We start from the raw sequence: 16,519 nt of genomic DNA, 5'->3' as shown, positions 1-16,519 counted from the left end.
CAGCTTTGTGGGAATATCCATTTATGACGAACGTCCTCACCTTCTTTAGTGGTATTCTCCTACACCTGCAGACTGTTACCTTGATTTCCCTTTCAATCAACTGCTTAATTTAAAAAGTCTGCCTTTTCTATCAGGCTCTATGAAGGCAGAGATTTGTCTGCTTTGCTCACTGCTATATCCCCAGCACTCAGAATAGAGCCTCGCCCAAAGTAGGCCCTCAGATGTTGAAAGAATTACCTATTACTTCAGATGAGCTAAATGTCTGGACAAACAACAGTCAACATCAGAGGGCAGGCAATAAATATAGGGAACATTACTTCGTGCCTGTCCTTGTGAGACCAGTAAATTGAAAAGGATTTGTTTGGATAGATTTATGAATAACTGACATCACAAAATGCTGCTAAGAAGACCTGGAATATAAATAACTTGCCTTTAAGACCACCCTATACTTCTCTGGAGTCAGAAGCTGCTATTAGAAGCTGGAAATAACAGTATTTTCCTGGATTTAGATTTTAAACAGACCTCTTATTGCCCCCCTTAACCGAAATATACAAAAGAACACGCATGACACAATTTATGTAAATATTTTTCAAGGTTTTATTGCAAACCAAAATTGGTTTATCACACACAAAAAAAAGTTGTGTGGTGGGGAGGGGTAGGAATTGTACATATTATAACCATGTTAATTACAGTACATTAAAATGGTGGTTTACATTACAAATAAGCCTGTAAGTTTAAATATACTAGTGTTATAACCCAATGTACAGACTTTCTTTATACAATACATACAATTATCAGGAATGCAAAAAAAAACACCATAAATAATGCCCATTTTACAGGTGACATTTTAAACAATGAAAACATCAGGCTTGACTGACAACTGGGGCATTGGTCCATAAAAACCCTTTCTAAAAATAGAAATATTTGTAGCAGCAATGCTCTCTTTAAGCATCTGAATACAAGTCATTGCAAGACCATTTCAATAAATTTTAGTTATTAACTATATCTTACAAAAAACAGTCTACACATAAATTTATCTTCCAAATATGGAAGAAACAAACAATGTCCCACATTGTAGTGTCCTGCAAGTGTCACATTGATGCTTATAACTAAATCTATCTGTGATCAAGCATACCACACTCATACCACTGTTCGCAGTAAATCCACAAGGAAAAACAAAGAACTGAAACACTGCAATAGGAAAAGCTTTGGAGCTAACACGATCTCATCAGAAAAGGCACATTTCGTAAGATTCGTGATCACGGCCCGGACAGACCTTCAGGAGGAGTTCCTTCTTAGAAAAGCGACCTCCTTCTAATCAGACTACTGCATCTGTCTAAGGCGGCACTCTGATACGCATTTCAGAGATAGCACCACGTTGGAAGGAAGAATAAAAACGAAAACCTCATGAGCTCGTTAAGAAGAGGATGTGCTCTTTGAAAAGCTTCCAGCAAACAGTGTGCAATACGATTGCCAAGATGTGCAAGCTCCCAGAGGTGTGCAAATTCTCTTTTAAGATGTCCTGTCGCCTGGCAGCTCTGCCAAAAGGCTAACTGAAACATTTAAAAACACACATAGATTCCTTGGAAACCAACCCTAAGACTGTTCAGAGAAAAGAGTCCACAGGAGGTGCATAGGAAAAGCCTAGGAAGGCCTCGGCTGCTTCCTTGACGCTGGCCGTGAGAAGGATGCTATCCGGAGACCTGCCAATGGAGTTGGGAACTGGCTCTTCAGTAAACTCAGGATCAAAGTGCCTCAGATCGCTGGGTCCGCTCTACAGCAGGAAGGAAAAATCATACTCTGTCAAGAATTCACACTGGATACAAGGCAGGGAAATCCTCATTTGGGCTTTAAATCCTGGAGCTCAAGTCTTCAGAGCACAATATGGAAGCTCCCATAATAATCTTCCATTTCAAGCACAAAACCCAGAGGCCTCCCTGAATTTAAGTGATGAGGACGGTCCATTCTTTATCTTTTGGTACTTTCATTGATAAATGTGCTGAAATATTATGGGAGGTTTGTTGGGACAAAAATTCTACTTTTTTCTATGTAAAATAATGGTCCATGAACAAAATATCAGCTAATTTGTTCCTTGAGGGCCTTCCTTCCTCCACCACCACCACCACCAACTCTGACTTAAAGAAATGCCCTTTGGACCTCCCTATACTTAGAAGAGAAAAAGACACTCACCACATTTGGGTTAAAAGGGGGAGTAATCTTCTTATTGATAAGATCATCCCAGTTAATCACAGAGAAGAAGACATGATTCTTAATCTCCATCTGTTGAGAAGAAAAACAAGATTAATTTAGACAGGCAGAATGCAAGAAGGGCAATGAGATCCCGTGCACTTCCCGGACAACCCAGGAAAACAGGAAAAAAATGACTCACAAAGTCATCCTTGGCACCCAGCCTCTTTGTCCGGTCCTTCTGCAGGAGGCCCTCCAGGAGGTGTCTTGCAGAATTTGTAATATTTGGCTTCAGCTGGAGGGGCTTGTTTAGAATGTTGTCGTACATCTCAGCTGTGTTTCGGCTGTAAAAAGGAGGCTGAAAGAAGAGAGAAAATTGCTTAGCATTTAATTGGCAGTTTTGTACAGCATATATTACCAAGAGAAAAAGACAAACTACAATATATTAAGCTGGATTTGAGTCTTTTCCCCTTGATGGGTTTTCTTTGTCCTGGATTTTTAAGTATGTATTTTGCAACTCTTATCAGGGGTAGATACTAATAAAGCCTCTCACCCACATAGATTAAGTGTAGTCACATTTAGTAAGATGTGAATTTACAAAAGAAAAACCCACTAAGTAAGGGTTTACCCTAAAATATTTATAAAATAACCAATATTCCTCTCGATAGCATTGCCTAAGCTTATTGGTAAAGGGCAAGACACAATAACCAGGTCTGCAATGGGGCCCATCTGCTCAGAAGAGTCTGGATATTAAGAAGATTGCTTTCTAGGGAGCATTATCAAACCAGGGGCAATATTTTGTGATTCTCAATGTGCTACTCACCAGGCCATACAGCATCTCATATAAGACGGCCCCCAGGCACCACCAGTCCACCGTCCTGTCATATGGCTGCTTATGAAGCACCTCAGGTGCAAGATACTGAAAGACAGACCAAGAAAACAGAGTTAGAACCCATGAAACCAGCCAATACCAAGTCCAGGCATGCACTTTTAAAGGGTTGAGGAGAAACCATGGGTCCACTTGGAGAACATATTTCTTTAGATTACTTCCTGATAAAGCTGCTGGCCTTTGAGGCTGACTGACCACTTACATATACTGATAATCAGGAAGCTTTTGGGCACCCAATAGTATTGTCCTTAGAGATTTAGAAATCTTTTATGTCATGGATCTTACAAACAACTAGTTTCAATTAAAGCAACATAGGCCTTGGACTAGCTCATGTTGCGTCAAAGAGCAAATTTATTTTACTTGCACTGAATTGGACGAAGAAATCTTGCAGAACAGTTGACTCCTTTGGTAGTTAAAAGCATTATTGCACTTATCTCTCTGGGAAGGAGGGGGTAGAGCAGGCACCAAATCAAGAATGCTCTTACCTCTGGCGTGCCACAGAAGGTGGATGTCGTGCCGTTGTGTTCAATGTTCTCCTTGCAGAGCCCAAAGTCAGTAAGGACGATGTGTCCCTGTGAATCCAGCAGAATATTCTCTGGTTTTAAGTCTCTGTAAAAAATGAACAGAAAAATAGTTGCATAAGTTAATTTCACTTTGTAAGACGTCCTCTCTAATAATTGCTGGGGTATGAGAAGCATTTTAAATTCACTGTAGTTGTACAGTGAATACAAAAGGGAGTCCTTGTTCTGCTAATCTATTCTGGATTAGGCACAATCCTAATTGGCTAGCTCCCTAGTGGCAGGGAGTCAAGGCAGCTCGCATGCCGGGAGATCTGGTTTTAGGTGACCAACTTGTACATAAACAAAGATTATTTTAAGGCCCTGTCCAAGGCTAGGACTATGTCTCCTTCATCCCGAGGGGGGTAGCCTGAAAAACGTTTCAGCTCACCTATAGACGATGTTTAGAGAGTGAAGGTAACCCAAGGCACTGGCTATTTCAGCAGCATAGAAACGGGCCCGTGGTTCCAGGAAGCAACGCTCCCTCTGGAGATGATAGAACAACTGCAGGAGACAGAACAAAGTTAATCGGGATTGCCAAAGCCTGATAACAATGCATTTAATTAGTACTGACTTATATAGCTAAAGAGAACAATTGCAGGAAGTGGCCCTAAATAGTCTATTAGCTATTTGAAACCTGGCAGGTTAAAGGAAATGCTAATTCTGGTAACTTTTCCCCCCTAAGTGTCTTTTAAAAACTTTCTTCTCAAACTAAAACCAAGTAGGCAATGCAGACACCCCCAAGGTTTGCTCATCTTCCCTTCTGCTCACCTCTCCACCGTTAATGTAGTCAAGGACAAAGTACAATTTGTCAGCAGTCTGGAAAGAGAAGTGAAGGCCGACCAGGAAAGGGTGTTTCACATTCTTCAGTAGAACATTCCTCTCTGACATAATATGCTTTTCCTAGGAAAAGGACAATTAAGATTTAGTGGCAAACTTGAATGTGGTACCAAAATCCCAAGGTGAAACTACTGAATGAAACTCTATCTCCAACCTCAACTCGTCAAGCACATCTCATACCTCCTTCTTTTTCAGGATGGCTTTCTTCTGTAAAACTTTGACTGCATAGAATGCTTCTTCTGCTTTGTGTCTTGCTAGAAGAACCTGAAATTTCAATTGAAAAAAAATAAATTTTTGCTATTCACATCCAGGGAGAATGTAAAATGCGTGCATGAACAACTGTAAGAGAGGTATTCAGATTTAAGATTACCTTTCCAAAACTGCCTTTTCCAATCACTTTCAAGAAGTGAAAGTCAGATGGTTTAGCATGAGGATTAGATGATGGACCAAGGTTGATTTGCTGAGAAGGACTTGGCTGGAAAATAAAATGTTTTCTTTTAATACTTTTGTTTCAAAGGAAGACACCAATAATAAAATACAGCCAATGTCAAAGACGTTACATCTGCAAATGACTGAGGCAAGTCATCATATATCTATAAACACAGTCAAAACTACTTTTCATGTTAATACATGTTTATATGTCAAATTAGAGTATGAAAACTATACAGTGTTATTGTAAGCAGATAAAACTTTTATGAAACATACCTTTTAAAATATCCCACTCACTCAGTACTTAAGTGCTTATGTCATGTGTTATGCTCTGAACTAAAGAGGCATTCCTGCCTTGATACTAATTTCTAGAAATGCCATTTTAATTCATCAGTGTAGGAATACTAACTGACTCATTTACAAGATTCCTGCAGAGGTGCACCACAAATAGAGAATACTTACTGGAGGAGAAGGGTTGGCATTCATAAGCTCAGGCTCCTGAGGTTGGGAGATTTTCAAAATGGACTGAACTTCAGGACTGCAAAGAAGAAACGATTTAGAACTTCTTAATTTGCCACCAGGGGGCACATCGACACCAACAGTGAGTTTCTGGATCAACTTTTCCAGAATTTCGTATATAAACTAAAAACACCCAACTAAATTACTCAGTGAAAGAAAATAATAGCCAAAGACAATAATAAACCCAGCTAAATAAAGATGAGGGATGTTCTTTATGGAGATGGATGAATTAGACAAACATGAAAATTTTATCTTACAGCTCTAGAACACACCCAATCCGCAAATTAATTTTAATGTTTAAAATGTTTTAAATAAATTGTAACATGTAAAGGGATCTCCATCCCCGGGTAAGTCTTCGGCTTCCTGATCAACACACTGATGAGACTGTCTTTACCGCTGGTAAACTGAAACTATACTAATTTTTCTTTCCCCAAATACCCCCCAAACTTACTGTTTGCATGCATAGGAGTTATTGGCAATCTTCTGAATAAAGTCGTTCAGACCCATCCTCCTCTGCTTCATGAAAGCTGAGAATTAGAGAGGACAAATAAACGTTTAAATGCCTTCATAACATCCAATGCACTAATCTGACGCGGAACCTTCAAAAATTTTCCACTTCCCATACCCTAGAAATCCAATCTTATAAGTACACTCACCGATTAGAATTGCTACCATTCCCCTCATTCTGGAGTAGGTGAGGGTGCCTCTAGCAGCCTCGGTTTTCACTGTCATCGCCTCAGAGAGCACAGAGGAGGCACAGGCGGCAGTTATTGAAACAGACCCGCTGAGCCAACACTGCTCTAGGGCCGTGCCGCCCGTCTTATAAGTTCTGAGCCGCTGCGGGGGCGGGGCCGTGCGACAATAAGGACGTCGCGCTGCCAGGCCCCGCCCTCCTCCCTGCCCAGGCCCCACCCCCGGCTGCCGCACAGCTCCGCAGGCAGCAAAACTACTGGCGGCTGGCAGTTACTGGCCAGCCGGGGGTGGGGGGCGCGGGGACCGCCCTGGGGGACCTGGCGCGGGGCGGCAATCTACCTCTCTTGCTCTAGGGCCTGAGAGAGGGGAACCGCAGGCGGAGCGGGTGGGAGGGAAGGAAGGAGGGAGAGCCCGGAGTAATTTTCCACTTTTCTCATTTATCCTGCCCTGCGAGAAAATCAGAGTCGCAGCACCGAGGTGCTTTCCACAGGGTGCGCAGCGACCGGGTGGCTTTGTGCCTTCTCTGGTTTCTCAAACCCTGATTTCGGATTCACTCCCGGCCCCCGCGCCTATCCTCTTTCCAAATTCATACGGCAGCCTCCCCTGCCCTCGCCCGGCAGCCGCGCGCCACCAGCGGGGGTTAGCTGTCGAGAGCAGAGTGGCTGCGCCGGAGGGGGCCGGGGGAGCGCCCCGCGCGCCCTCATCTGCGGGGTCAGCGTAGGGCCAAGGCGCCCGGCCAGTCACCCCTCTCCCGCCGTCCCCTCCCCGCTACCCAGACTTCATCCGTCCACTCTCAGAACGGTCACAAACACCCAGTCCCTCTCGTCGGAGCCGAGCAACTAGTGGGGGAGTGACACAAGTACCCGCGTGCCGGTGGCGCTTACCCAGTCCGGTTAGCAGGAAGGACTCGCTCCTTTTCTGCGCCTCGGCCCTCTTTTTGTGGCGGGGCCGGAGCAGGGACTCAAGCCGGGCCCTGGCTAGCGCGCCCTGCATCTCCCCCATGGAAAGCGACGGCGGGGCGCACAGCCGGCGAGGGCGACAAGAGAACACTGACGTTTCCTTGAAGGAGCCGCCGTGACTCAGGCCGGGCAAGATTTCCTGCCCCGAGTCCCAAAACAAACAAATGGCCCTTGTGCAGTGCCGAGCCGCTTCCGAAAACGCCTTTTTTGTGCTTTTGGCCAAAGCCAAGCAAGGCTGAAAAATCCCAGAACTTGGAAGAGGAGGAAGGAAAGAAAAAGAGAAGGGGGAGGGAGAGGTCAGGAATGTGTAGGGGAGGGGGCGGAAATAAAATTCGTCTCTGCACTAAAGGGGGAAAAGTATAATCTGCATCGTACTTTTTTTACCCCTAATCTCTGAGAACATTCTGTCCTTTCCGCATGTAGTTTTTTTCCTTGCATTTTTAATCCCCGCCATACAAAAACACGTGAGGAAGTGGCAAATTAGGGGAGCAGTGGCTCCGCGCAAGGGGCCGTCCTGGCGTGACCCCACAGCCGCGACGGCGGCGCGGGATCCGCGTGTTGCGGCATCGTCCCCTCGGCCGATTCTTTCTCCCGCTATCCCACTAGAAAACTGTCCCGCTATCCGCAAGGTCATATTACATTGTCTTAAAAATCCCTTATCTTTGTCCTCTTCTTCCCTACTTCTCCCTCGGTTTATTTCAAGGACTGTCCGTGTCTTCTTACAGTTTTACCACCTGGCTCTTTCTCTCAAGTCCCAGATCATCTGTGACTCTTTAGCTCCTGAAAGATTAGCGAGGAGCCTCGACTCGAGAAAGCAGAGTAGAGAAGGGAGTTCAGCAGAGTAGCGGCTCGGTGCCTTCCCGTAACCCCGTGAGATGCCTGGAAGCTGCAATCTGACCGCTGGCGCGAGAAGTCGCGCCAGAGCTGGCGGGGAAGCTGCAAGCACCGCCACTGGGCTAGGAGCTAGCAGATGGCTGCAAGTTACTAAGATTTGCAGGGCCCGGTACCTGGCACTCCCTGGTGCTGTCGGCAGTGGTTGCCCCGCCGTGACCCCTTACTGCTAAGAGCCCTACTATTTCAGAGTTGCCTACTGACTCCGAAATACCAGCTGTCAAACCAAGAATAGCATTGAAGCGGTTTTCTTTGGTCCTGGACAAGGATTTGTTTTGCAGGAACCACCACCTCACTTGCCCTAATATGATTTGTGGCCTCAATTTTTCTTGGTTTGCTCAGTTACCACAGCCCCACAATGGGAGAAGAGAGCATGCATCATTTCTCTTGGAGACGGGCTGAGAAAGTTGGCTCAGTATCCAGTCGTAAAAAAAGCGCTTACTTTTGCCTGAAATTGATGCCCCAACCAACCTAAAGCAAGGTTTAGGAAACTCCAAATCATAGTCACTGACCCACTTCTGCTTCTTCTTGCGTGGATTCTTCATATAATGATTTGTTATTGCCAGTGCCCCCGCGTACCATTTCAACTAGCCTAGCCCAGCCCAGTCATGCTCCCACACCATTCCTTCCCCTTTTGAGAGAGCAAATTTTGCAAAGACTGCTCAGAAACACCAACTTGCACAAAGATTTCTGCTTGTTTGCTTTTAAAGCATTAAATGAAGAAATCTTCCATCAGAGACACTTACCCCCCTACATCCTGTGCCTTCCCCATGCCAAGTAACCCCAAATCCTCTGAATCATCTTTGTTTTATTCATTTCATCCAAATCATAGTAGTAAAAGCAGACACACCTTTCAAAGGGGATTTTATAGCCTCCTCTTTCATTCTTCAGGTTGCCTAGGATATGAAGGTTGGAGATTACTTCCTGGAGGCTGGAGGTAGTAGGTAGAGCTCAGTTAGGGCTGGAGCAGCCTCCTGGTCTGTGCCTGATAAGGCTAGAGGCTGAGATGACATGGGAGCACGAGTCAGAGGCGGCTGTCCCTGCTCTGTTATCAACCCCACTTTATATAAAGGCAATTTACATACAGGAAGGGAGCAAGCTGCAAAGTTCAACACTGGACCGTTTATTCCCTCCATTGCAACATCACCCAGAAAATTATAGTCATCAGCATCCTGGGTTTATTATACCCCCAGCAAGCCACACAAAAAAATGTAAGTTGACTGATTATCATCACAAATCAGTCCAGAAAATCAAACACATGCATAGAGTTCATTTTCTCAAAGAAGCTCTGCCGCTCCAGCATGCATTCCAGGAAGAACTTGGAATTCAAGTTAAAGAGCTCTAGGTGGAATAGAGAAGAGGCACAACCATATGATTTGTGGTTGGAACAGAAAAGGACTGTCTGATGTGTTTCCTCCTCCCCCTGCCCTAACGTTCAGCAATTGGAGACGAATGGTCTGCAAAACTTATCATTTAATGGAGAGAATCAAGTTGTTGAGACTGGCTTTTCTTCCAACCGGATACCTGATGGGTGGAGCAGGCGCCCCCTGTTCTGTCCCAGCAACCTACTAAGACTTCCGAACAGGAAGGTGACACACGGCGGCGGGTGTATGGGGTAGTGGGGAGGTAGGCTAGGGAACTGCGTGTGACGCGAGCCTGGTAACCGCACAGGCTTTAGGTTGCCCTGTGGCCACTATTCAAATGCTTGATCTGTTTCTTCCTTCCCGTCGCCAGCCTCTTTCTTAGGTCCGACTGTCCTCCTATGAGGAGGAATCCGTCCCCTTGTCTCTTACTTCCTGGTGGCGAAGCGGCCAGAATTGCATCACAAAACTCTGCTTGTAAATGCAGCCTAGGGGGCGATCGCGTTCTCTGGGAGAACCCCTCCGGAATGCGGGATTATCCCCCTTCTCTCCTGAGGTTTAGTCAGTTCCAGATAATTTCTCTACAACACCTTGTGCAGCCATAGAAAATACAGACAGTTTGATATGAGATAGGTTAATTGCCTCTTCACTCCGCCAAGCCAGTCCTCTCACATTTAGACCTCATACTGGGCAAACTGCAATCAAAACTCTCATATGGAAATGATTCATCAAAATGGAAAGTTTGCACTGAAACAAAACATTTTCTAGTGCATGTGTATTTTAATACTTCAGAAAATCATTTTAGCTCTTCTACTTTATTTTTCCTTAATGATGGACTATAAAAACTAAACCCTGAGACTTTTACTAAGATATGACCCTTTTCATTTAATTTAAAGGTTCAGAAAGCAAATAACTGGTATTTCTCAACATATTAGAGGAAATATTTTGAAAAATATTTTTATAAGGACTTAGCTGTATCCCCACTTGGACTATTTCTTAACTGTATCAGCTGTGTTAGTCTCCCTTCCCTAGACACAATACCAGATTGGTAATAGGGCAATACCGCATTTCCCGGAAAATAAGACCAAGCCGGACCATCAGCTCTAATGCGTCTTTTGGAGCAAAAATTAACATAAGACCCAGTATTATATTATATTACATTATATTATATTATATTATATTATATTATATTATATTATATTATATTATGTTATATTAATTTTATATAAGACCCAGTCTTATATTATATTAAAATAAGACTGGGTCTTATATTAATTTTTGCTCCAAAAGATGCATTAGAGCTGATGGTCTGGCTAGGTTTTATTTTCACGGAAACATGGTATAATTGTTTTGTATAGCTCAAAGTGTTACACATTCTAGAACAATCCTGTGTAGTTTAGTTTCCCACACTTATTGATTCATTAGTTGATGCTTATGGAATTCTTTCCCTGGCACATCACCAAAAATGTACATAGAAATGCCAGAAAATGTAATTTTACTCTAGAGAGCAACTAAATGGATGTTTTTGTTTGTTTTGTTTTTAATTTTTATTGGGGAATATTGGGGAACCGTGTGTGTTTCCAGGCCCCATTAGCTCCATGTCAAGTCATTGTTTTCACTCTAGTTGTGGAGGGCTCAGTTCACTGGCCCATGTGGGAATCGAACCGGTGACCTTGGTGTTAAGAGAACCGCGCTCTACCCATTGAGACTAAATGGATCTGTTTTTACTGAAGGTTGTCACCAAGTGCATGTTTTTTACAGTATTCATCAAACAGGAAATGATGACAGATGAGTTTATTCAGGATAGCTATTATAGAAAAGTAACTAGCAATGGTAATTAAATAAATAGCTCCTTATAGAACACAGGTTCTTTGGTGATTATTACCTTCCATATTCATAATTGTCAAAGTTGACATGCATAATAGAGATAAGAATGTGATACAGTAGGCAACTAAGAGAAGAACATGTTATCTAGAATAATAGTGTTAAGAGTTATTTAAACCCACAAAACTATATCCTTTCTATACACTGGGCTTATTTATATTTTCTAAGACAGTAGTTTTGAAAAAACAACACTATACACATAAGACTTTTGGAATAGGGTTTTGTTAGATAATGTACGAGTACATGTAGCTGTCTAGTATGGAGGCCTTGTGTTATTTTCCCTAACTGCATTTTTTAACTATTTCAAGAAATTATTATTTTTTCTGGGTTGGGCAGATGATAGGCAAAATTGTGATGTAACAAAACTTGCTTTTAGGACCAAATTTATCTTTTTATACTCCTTTTTTGTCACTTTAGTTGACTCCTGTGCCTCTCCCACCTCCCACCCAGAGCCCTGGTACACTGTGCAGTCCCCCACTCTTAACTATTGCCTCGCACCATACTTCCCACTAATGCCAACTGCCTCAAAGACACACACTCAGCTAATCACCACTGTAGACCTTGCCCAGATCTATCTTTCCTCCTTTCCTTCTTTCTTTCCTTCTTTTTTGCCCTCTTCCTTCCTTTCCTTCCTTCCTTCTTTCCTTCCTCCCTCCCTCTCTCCTTCCCTTCCTCCCTCCCTCCTTCCCTTCCTGTCTTCCTTCCTTCTTTTCTTTCTTCCTTCCTTTCTTCTCTTCTCCCTCTCACCCTCTTTCCCTCCCTCCTTCTCTTCTTTCCTCCCTTCCATTCATTCATGCAAGCATTTAATAAGCACTTTTTAAGTACAAATATTAGGATCAAGGTACATAAATATGAGTAATCCAGTTATCTCACTTCACAGATGCTCTCATTTTAAGTGGGGATACATACACGTAAATTATGTACGTATCCACAACAAGTGTTAAAACAGAAGTTCAGCCAGAGTAGAACAGAGACATTTTCTACTGGAGAGAGGCAGCAGGCATGGAATTGTTGAGGAAAGTCTCCACAAAGAAATTACATGTGGGCTGATCTTGGAAAGATCAGCTTGGTACAAAAGAGGAAAATTTTAAGCAGAGCAGTAGCATGAGTACCAAACTCTAAGGTGCTGTATGGCACCTGTGGAATAATTTGGAAATATGTTCCTTACTCAGACCTTACACACAAGCAAAGTGTATATGGCCATGTTGCCACTATTGCTGAAGTAAGAAAACAGCACTTTCAAGTGAAATTAAAAAGATTTTAGCTGGCACAAATTTGCCTCTCTCTCTTACTGCCCCCTTCCCCCCCAATAAATATGGAATTCACAATGTCTTAAATATATATCCAGGGGCGGCTGGGTGATTCAGTTGGTTAGAGCACAAGCTCTGAATGACAGGGTTGCCGGTTCGATTCCCACATGGGCCAGTGAGCTGTGCCCTCCACAACTAGACTGAAGGACAACGACTTGGAGCTGATGGGCCCTGGAGAAACACACTGTTTCCCAATATTCCCCAATAAAATGTATACACACACACACACACACACACACACACACACACACATATATGAAAGAAACAATCGCTTAACAAAGAAAGATACAGAGATTTCAAAAAGACATTTTAAAAATATATATACATCCATGTCAAGGACTGACAATTATTAGCCAGCACGGGTACCTCTGTGTCTGGTACAGCTCTAGTCATTGTTGGAGTTCATTCATCCATTCATCAACAGATTCTTCTAGAACTATGCATCAGACATTGTGCTAGATGCAGGAGATACAGCAATAAACATGAGTTCACAGGATGAGGGATAGTTGGGGAATTGCCTGTAAAGGTAGATTGAGCCCGAGCATCAAGAGATCTAAAAGCCACCTGAAGAAATCCCTCCACCAAGGCTGTTAAAGTGACACATTCCAATGTGTTTTGGGGAGTTAATTCAAACCAAAATGTGGTAGATAACTATTAATCTTTCTATTAAGGGTATTTGCTTTTTTTTTTTTACTACCCCTATCTCATTAAAAATGAACAAATTTACATACACAAACACATGAGGGAGTGTTGGAAGTTGGAATGGAGGAATTTGTGTAGTTGGAAGACGGTTGCAAGTTTAGACAAGCACAGGGATTAGCAATTTTTCTGGGGGGATAACACCATTGTTCTATACCCATCCCTTCTGGAGAATGAGGCCACAGGAAAGTGGGCAGGGTGGGTGAGGACATGGTTTGGTAGTAAACCTTTTATTTCAATCATGGGATAAATGAAAGAAGGAAGGCCAGTGACGTCTCTTGATGTGGGTGGAATGGAACTCTAGCTAGCAACAAACCAATGGGTCTGTGACGGGCTGAAAACTCACCTTATCCCCGTCTTTGGAATGTCGTCAATGTCTGATGTAGCATAATCAAATGAACAATAAATAAAAATATAACTGACAACTAGAATACAACATGAAGGGTAAGGAATAGCACATATCTGACAGCTTTGTTTGGCTCTCAGGATTGACCTGGAAAATGACATCCAGGGAACCTTCTTCGTGATTATGAAAAATAACACACAAGCAAAAATTTTTGGAAAAAAATTAAAGGTCAAAATGCAGTATTATTGGTGACTTTCTAAACACAAGAGGACAATGACCTTACTGAAAGTTTTTTATATTATTGACATAGATTTAGTGTTAGGCATTTATTGCTAGGCATTTATGTATTATGAGGCATTTGCATTTTAAAAGACCTTTCAGTTCAATTCCAAACAATCACTTTGTAATGACAAAACATCTGACATTGTAGGAAAGCCAGAGAGCTTTGGAACCAAGGATCCTCTCCCTTCACTCTGTCCAGGGCAAACCCACATGCCCACCTACTTCTTTCCCCTACTAGTCCTGTGGCCCAGCATTCAGGCAATGCAGGGCTTGGAATTTCTTCACAGGCTGAATCCCGGGGACACACATATTAAAGATGTGACCTACACAAAGACACTATAAAGAGCTCTTTCACCCTCACTTTATTTACAAAGTGCCAATAGTAAATAAGGAGCCTGGATTTCTGGCAGACATCTGTACCAAACTAAAGTGAAACCTGAAAGATTTAATTGGTTCATTGTAAATCTTTCCCCCAACTGCTCCCATTTCTGACCCTATCATCAATCTAGTAAGAAACAACAGAAGCTCAGGCCACCCCTACGGACTGTTTCCTGTAAACACTGCCTACAAATTGCAGCAACAAAATAAGGGGTAGTTGGGGAACCAGTAGTATATTAACCAGTAGTGGGAAAACAGACAGGCAGAAGGTCGATTGGCATCATTTTAATGTAAAGCAACTTAGGGAGTTTCCATTTGGTTTCAACCCTGAAGATAAGCTACGTAAATGTTTATGTCACCCCCCAAGCAAGCTCAGGAGTATCAGTAACAGGTTGAAGGTATACTTTAGTCGGCTACATCTGAGGCTCGTTACCTGAGACATAGACAAGGTATTCTCTAAACCTTAATCTATTCATCTGTATGATGGAGATACTACTACTTAATATAAATTGTGAAAAATAGTTGAAATAAAGAATTTATGTTTAAGGACCACGCTCAAGTTGGAATCTCACGTAGAAAATAAATCTATGTTCATTAACCCCACTGTACACATATTACCACTACAAGCAGAATGAATCATACAACACAAAGGCTCCAACAAGTCAAAATGATAATGGTATGTGCCGTGTTTAATGTGCATCAACACTATAGGCCACTTACTCAGCTGAGCAGGGGATGGACCAAGCAAGGATAAACCTGTATTCTTCAAACTTCCTACCTCTCCCCTGGTCTCCCTACAGACAATGCTCCAGAATGAACTGTATCAAAGAACTAAATGCCATGATAACAGAATAAAGACTTGTTTACCGTGTGTTTGAAGTAAAGGCTTAAGTTTTGGGTGAAAAAGGAGAGAGGAAGCCAAAAGCTAACCCAAAGGAATTTGCAATTGCTCATGGTGGATGGGAAACAATGGAATGTAAATATGGGCCTATTGAAAGGTCAGACTCATTGAAAGAGGGTCAGAGAAGGCCAGCTAGCACAGGAGATGCCTTTTCTAGATCATTTAGCTTATCTTTCAGTTAGGGAAAGAGGAGCAAGCTCCAAAATGATCGTGGCCTGTTACTTGTAATCATGCAGACCTCTATCGAGCACCTCTTTTGTGCCAGGCACTGTGCTACACCCTGGATCCAACAAGGAAAGCTGAGATAGGCTGCACTCAGGGAGGGCGGGGTCTATGTTTATTTTGTGAAATTGAACAGCACTTTCCCCAAAGGAAAGGGAAGCTTACAGATAGTTACTTTTCCTAAGACCCAGTTAAGCCTCAATACCATTAAAGCACAGCCTTGGGTGTGTTTAACCATTTAGAATATTCACTTTTTCAAATGAGGAATGAGTCCACCTACAGCTCTAATATTGTACAGTTCTGTGATATATGGGAAAAGAAATCTAAAAGGAACTTCTGAAAGCCCAGAACCACTTCACGTGGCTTCCTGTAATAATGCCCCACACCCAGAAAATCCTTCGGATCCCACCCTGCCTCTCTGCCTCCCCGCATTGTAACCTTTAGTCAGGGATTTTGTGCTCTCAGTTATTTAAATCTCAGGGGCCAATCTGAACCTCTAGTTCCTTGAACACCGGACAGCACATTTCATGTTTCTCACTTACCCAACATCCTCCAACTACATCCCTCTACAACTCCCTCTCTTTCCACTCGCCCCTTTGTCCCCCATGCTGGCACCATCTGGGCTCTCTGTTGCATTAGCAGATCAAGCCTGTGTCTCTGCCTTGGGGACTTTGTGGGTGCCATGCCCTCTACCTGGAAAGCTTTCCTTCTGACACTCATCCGGCTGGATCTTTCCTGACATTCAGACCTCAGAGTAAACATCACTTGCACAGTGGACCTAAAGTAATCAGCCGACCATCCTTTGTCACGCACCCTATCTCAATTATCTGCATATTAGTTTTATTATCTGACATGCTTCTTGGGTTTATTTTTTGGCTCCCAAACTAGAAAGTAGCCTCTGTGAAACAGGGATAAGATCTGTCTTATTCTCCGTAGAATCCCTGGTACTCAGAAGAGTGCGTGGCCCATAGGAAGTGCTTAACAAATGAAAAAGTTTAATATCGCCCCTATATATGTCCAGGCACATAATTGCTTCTCAACCAAATTTAGAATGCTCCCCTTCACCTAATTAATAATCAAGGGTACATTTCCTAGCAGTCACTTTACAACTCACTATAAAAAGCAAAACAAGATGAAAGCAAACAAAAAAACCCTTGGATTTAGTGATTTTA

General features: G+C 42.9%; 1 protein-coding gene across 4 annotated transcripts in view; it reads right to left on the bottom strand.

Moving 5' to 3' along the window:
* Positions 1-573: 573 nt before the first annotated feature.
* Positions 574-16,519, bottom strand: part of SGK1 (serum/glucocorticoid regulated kinase 1) — a 98,928-nt gene continuing 82,982 nt past the window's right edge. The window contains exons 1-12 of one of the 4 annotated variants that reach the window (XM_019732735.3): positions 8,815-8,998; positions 5,873-5,948; positions 5,365-5,440; positions 4,844-4,948; positions 4,654-4,737; positions 4,405-4,536; positions 4,025-4,137; positions 3,562-3,685; positions 3,011-3,106; positions 2,390-2,545; positions 2,191-2,280; positions 574-1,774 (exon numbers count right to left, since the gene is read on the bottom strand). In XM_019732735.3, the coding sequence (XP_019588294.1) occupies positions 1,607-1,774; positions 2,191-2,280; positions 2,390-2,545; positions 3,011-3,106; positions 3,562-3,685; positions 4,025-4,137; positions 4,405-4,536; positions 4,654-4,737; positions 4,844-4,948; positions 5,365-5,440; positions 5,873-5,948; positions 8,815-8,848 (1,254 nt within the window). In that variant the 5' untranslated portion in view covers positions 8,849-8,998 and the 3' untranslated portion in view covers positions 574-1,606. Of the gene's footprint in view, positions 1,775-2,190; positions 2,281-2,389; positions 2,546-3,010; positions 3,107-3,561; positions 3,686-4,024; positions 4,138-4,404; positions 4,537-4,653; positions 4,738-4,843; positions 4,949-5,364; positions 5,441-5,872; positions 5,949-6,077; positions 6,237-6,998; positions 8,556-8,814; positions 8,999-16,519 lie in introns of those variants that run through there. The other 3 variants (XM_019732733.3, XM_019732734.3, XM_019732732.3) reach the window with 3 other exon arrangements.

The sequence above is a fragment of the Rhinolophus sinicus genome, chromosome 2 (assembly GCF_057876585.1).
Source record: "Rhinolophus sinicus isolate RSI-liver-muscle chromosome 2, RSI-T2T, whole genome shotgun sequence".
Classification (NCBI taxonomy): domain Eukaryota; kingdom Metazoa; phylum Chordata; class Mammalia; order Chiroptera; family Rhinolophidae; genus Rhinolophus; species Rhinolophus sinicus.
This window is presented reverse-complemented; position numbering and strand designations above follow the sequence as displayed.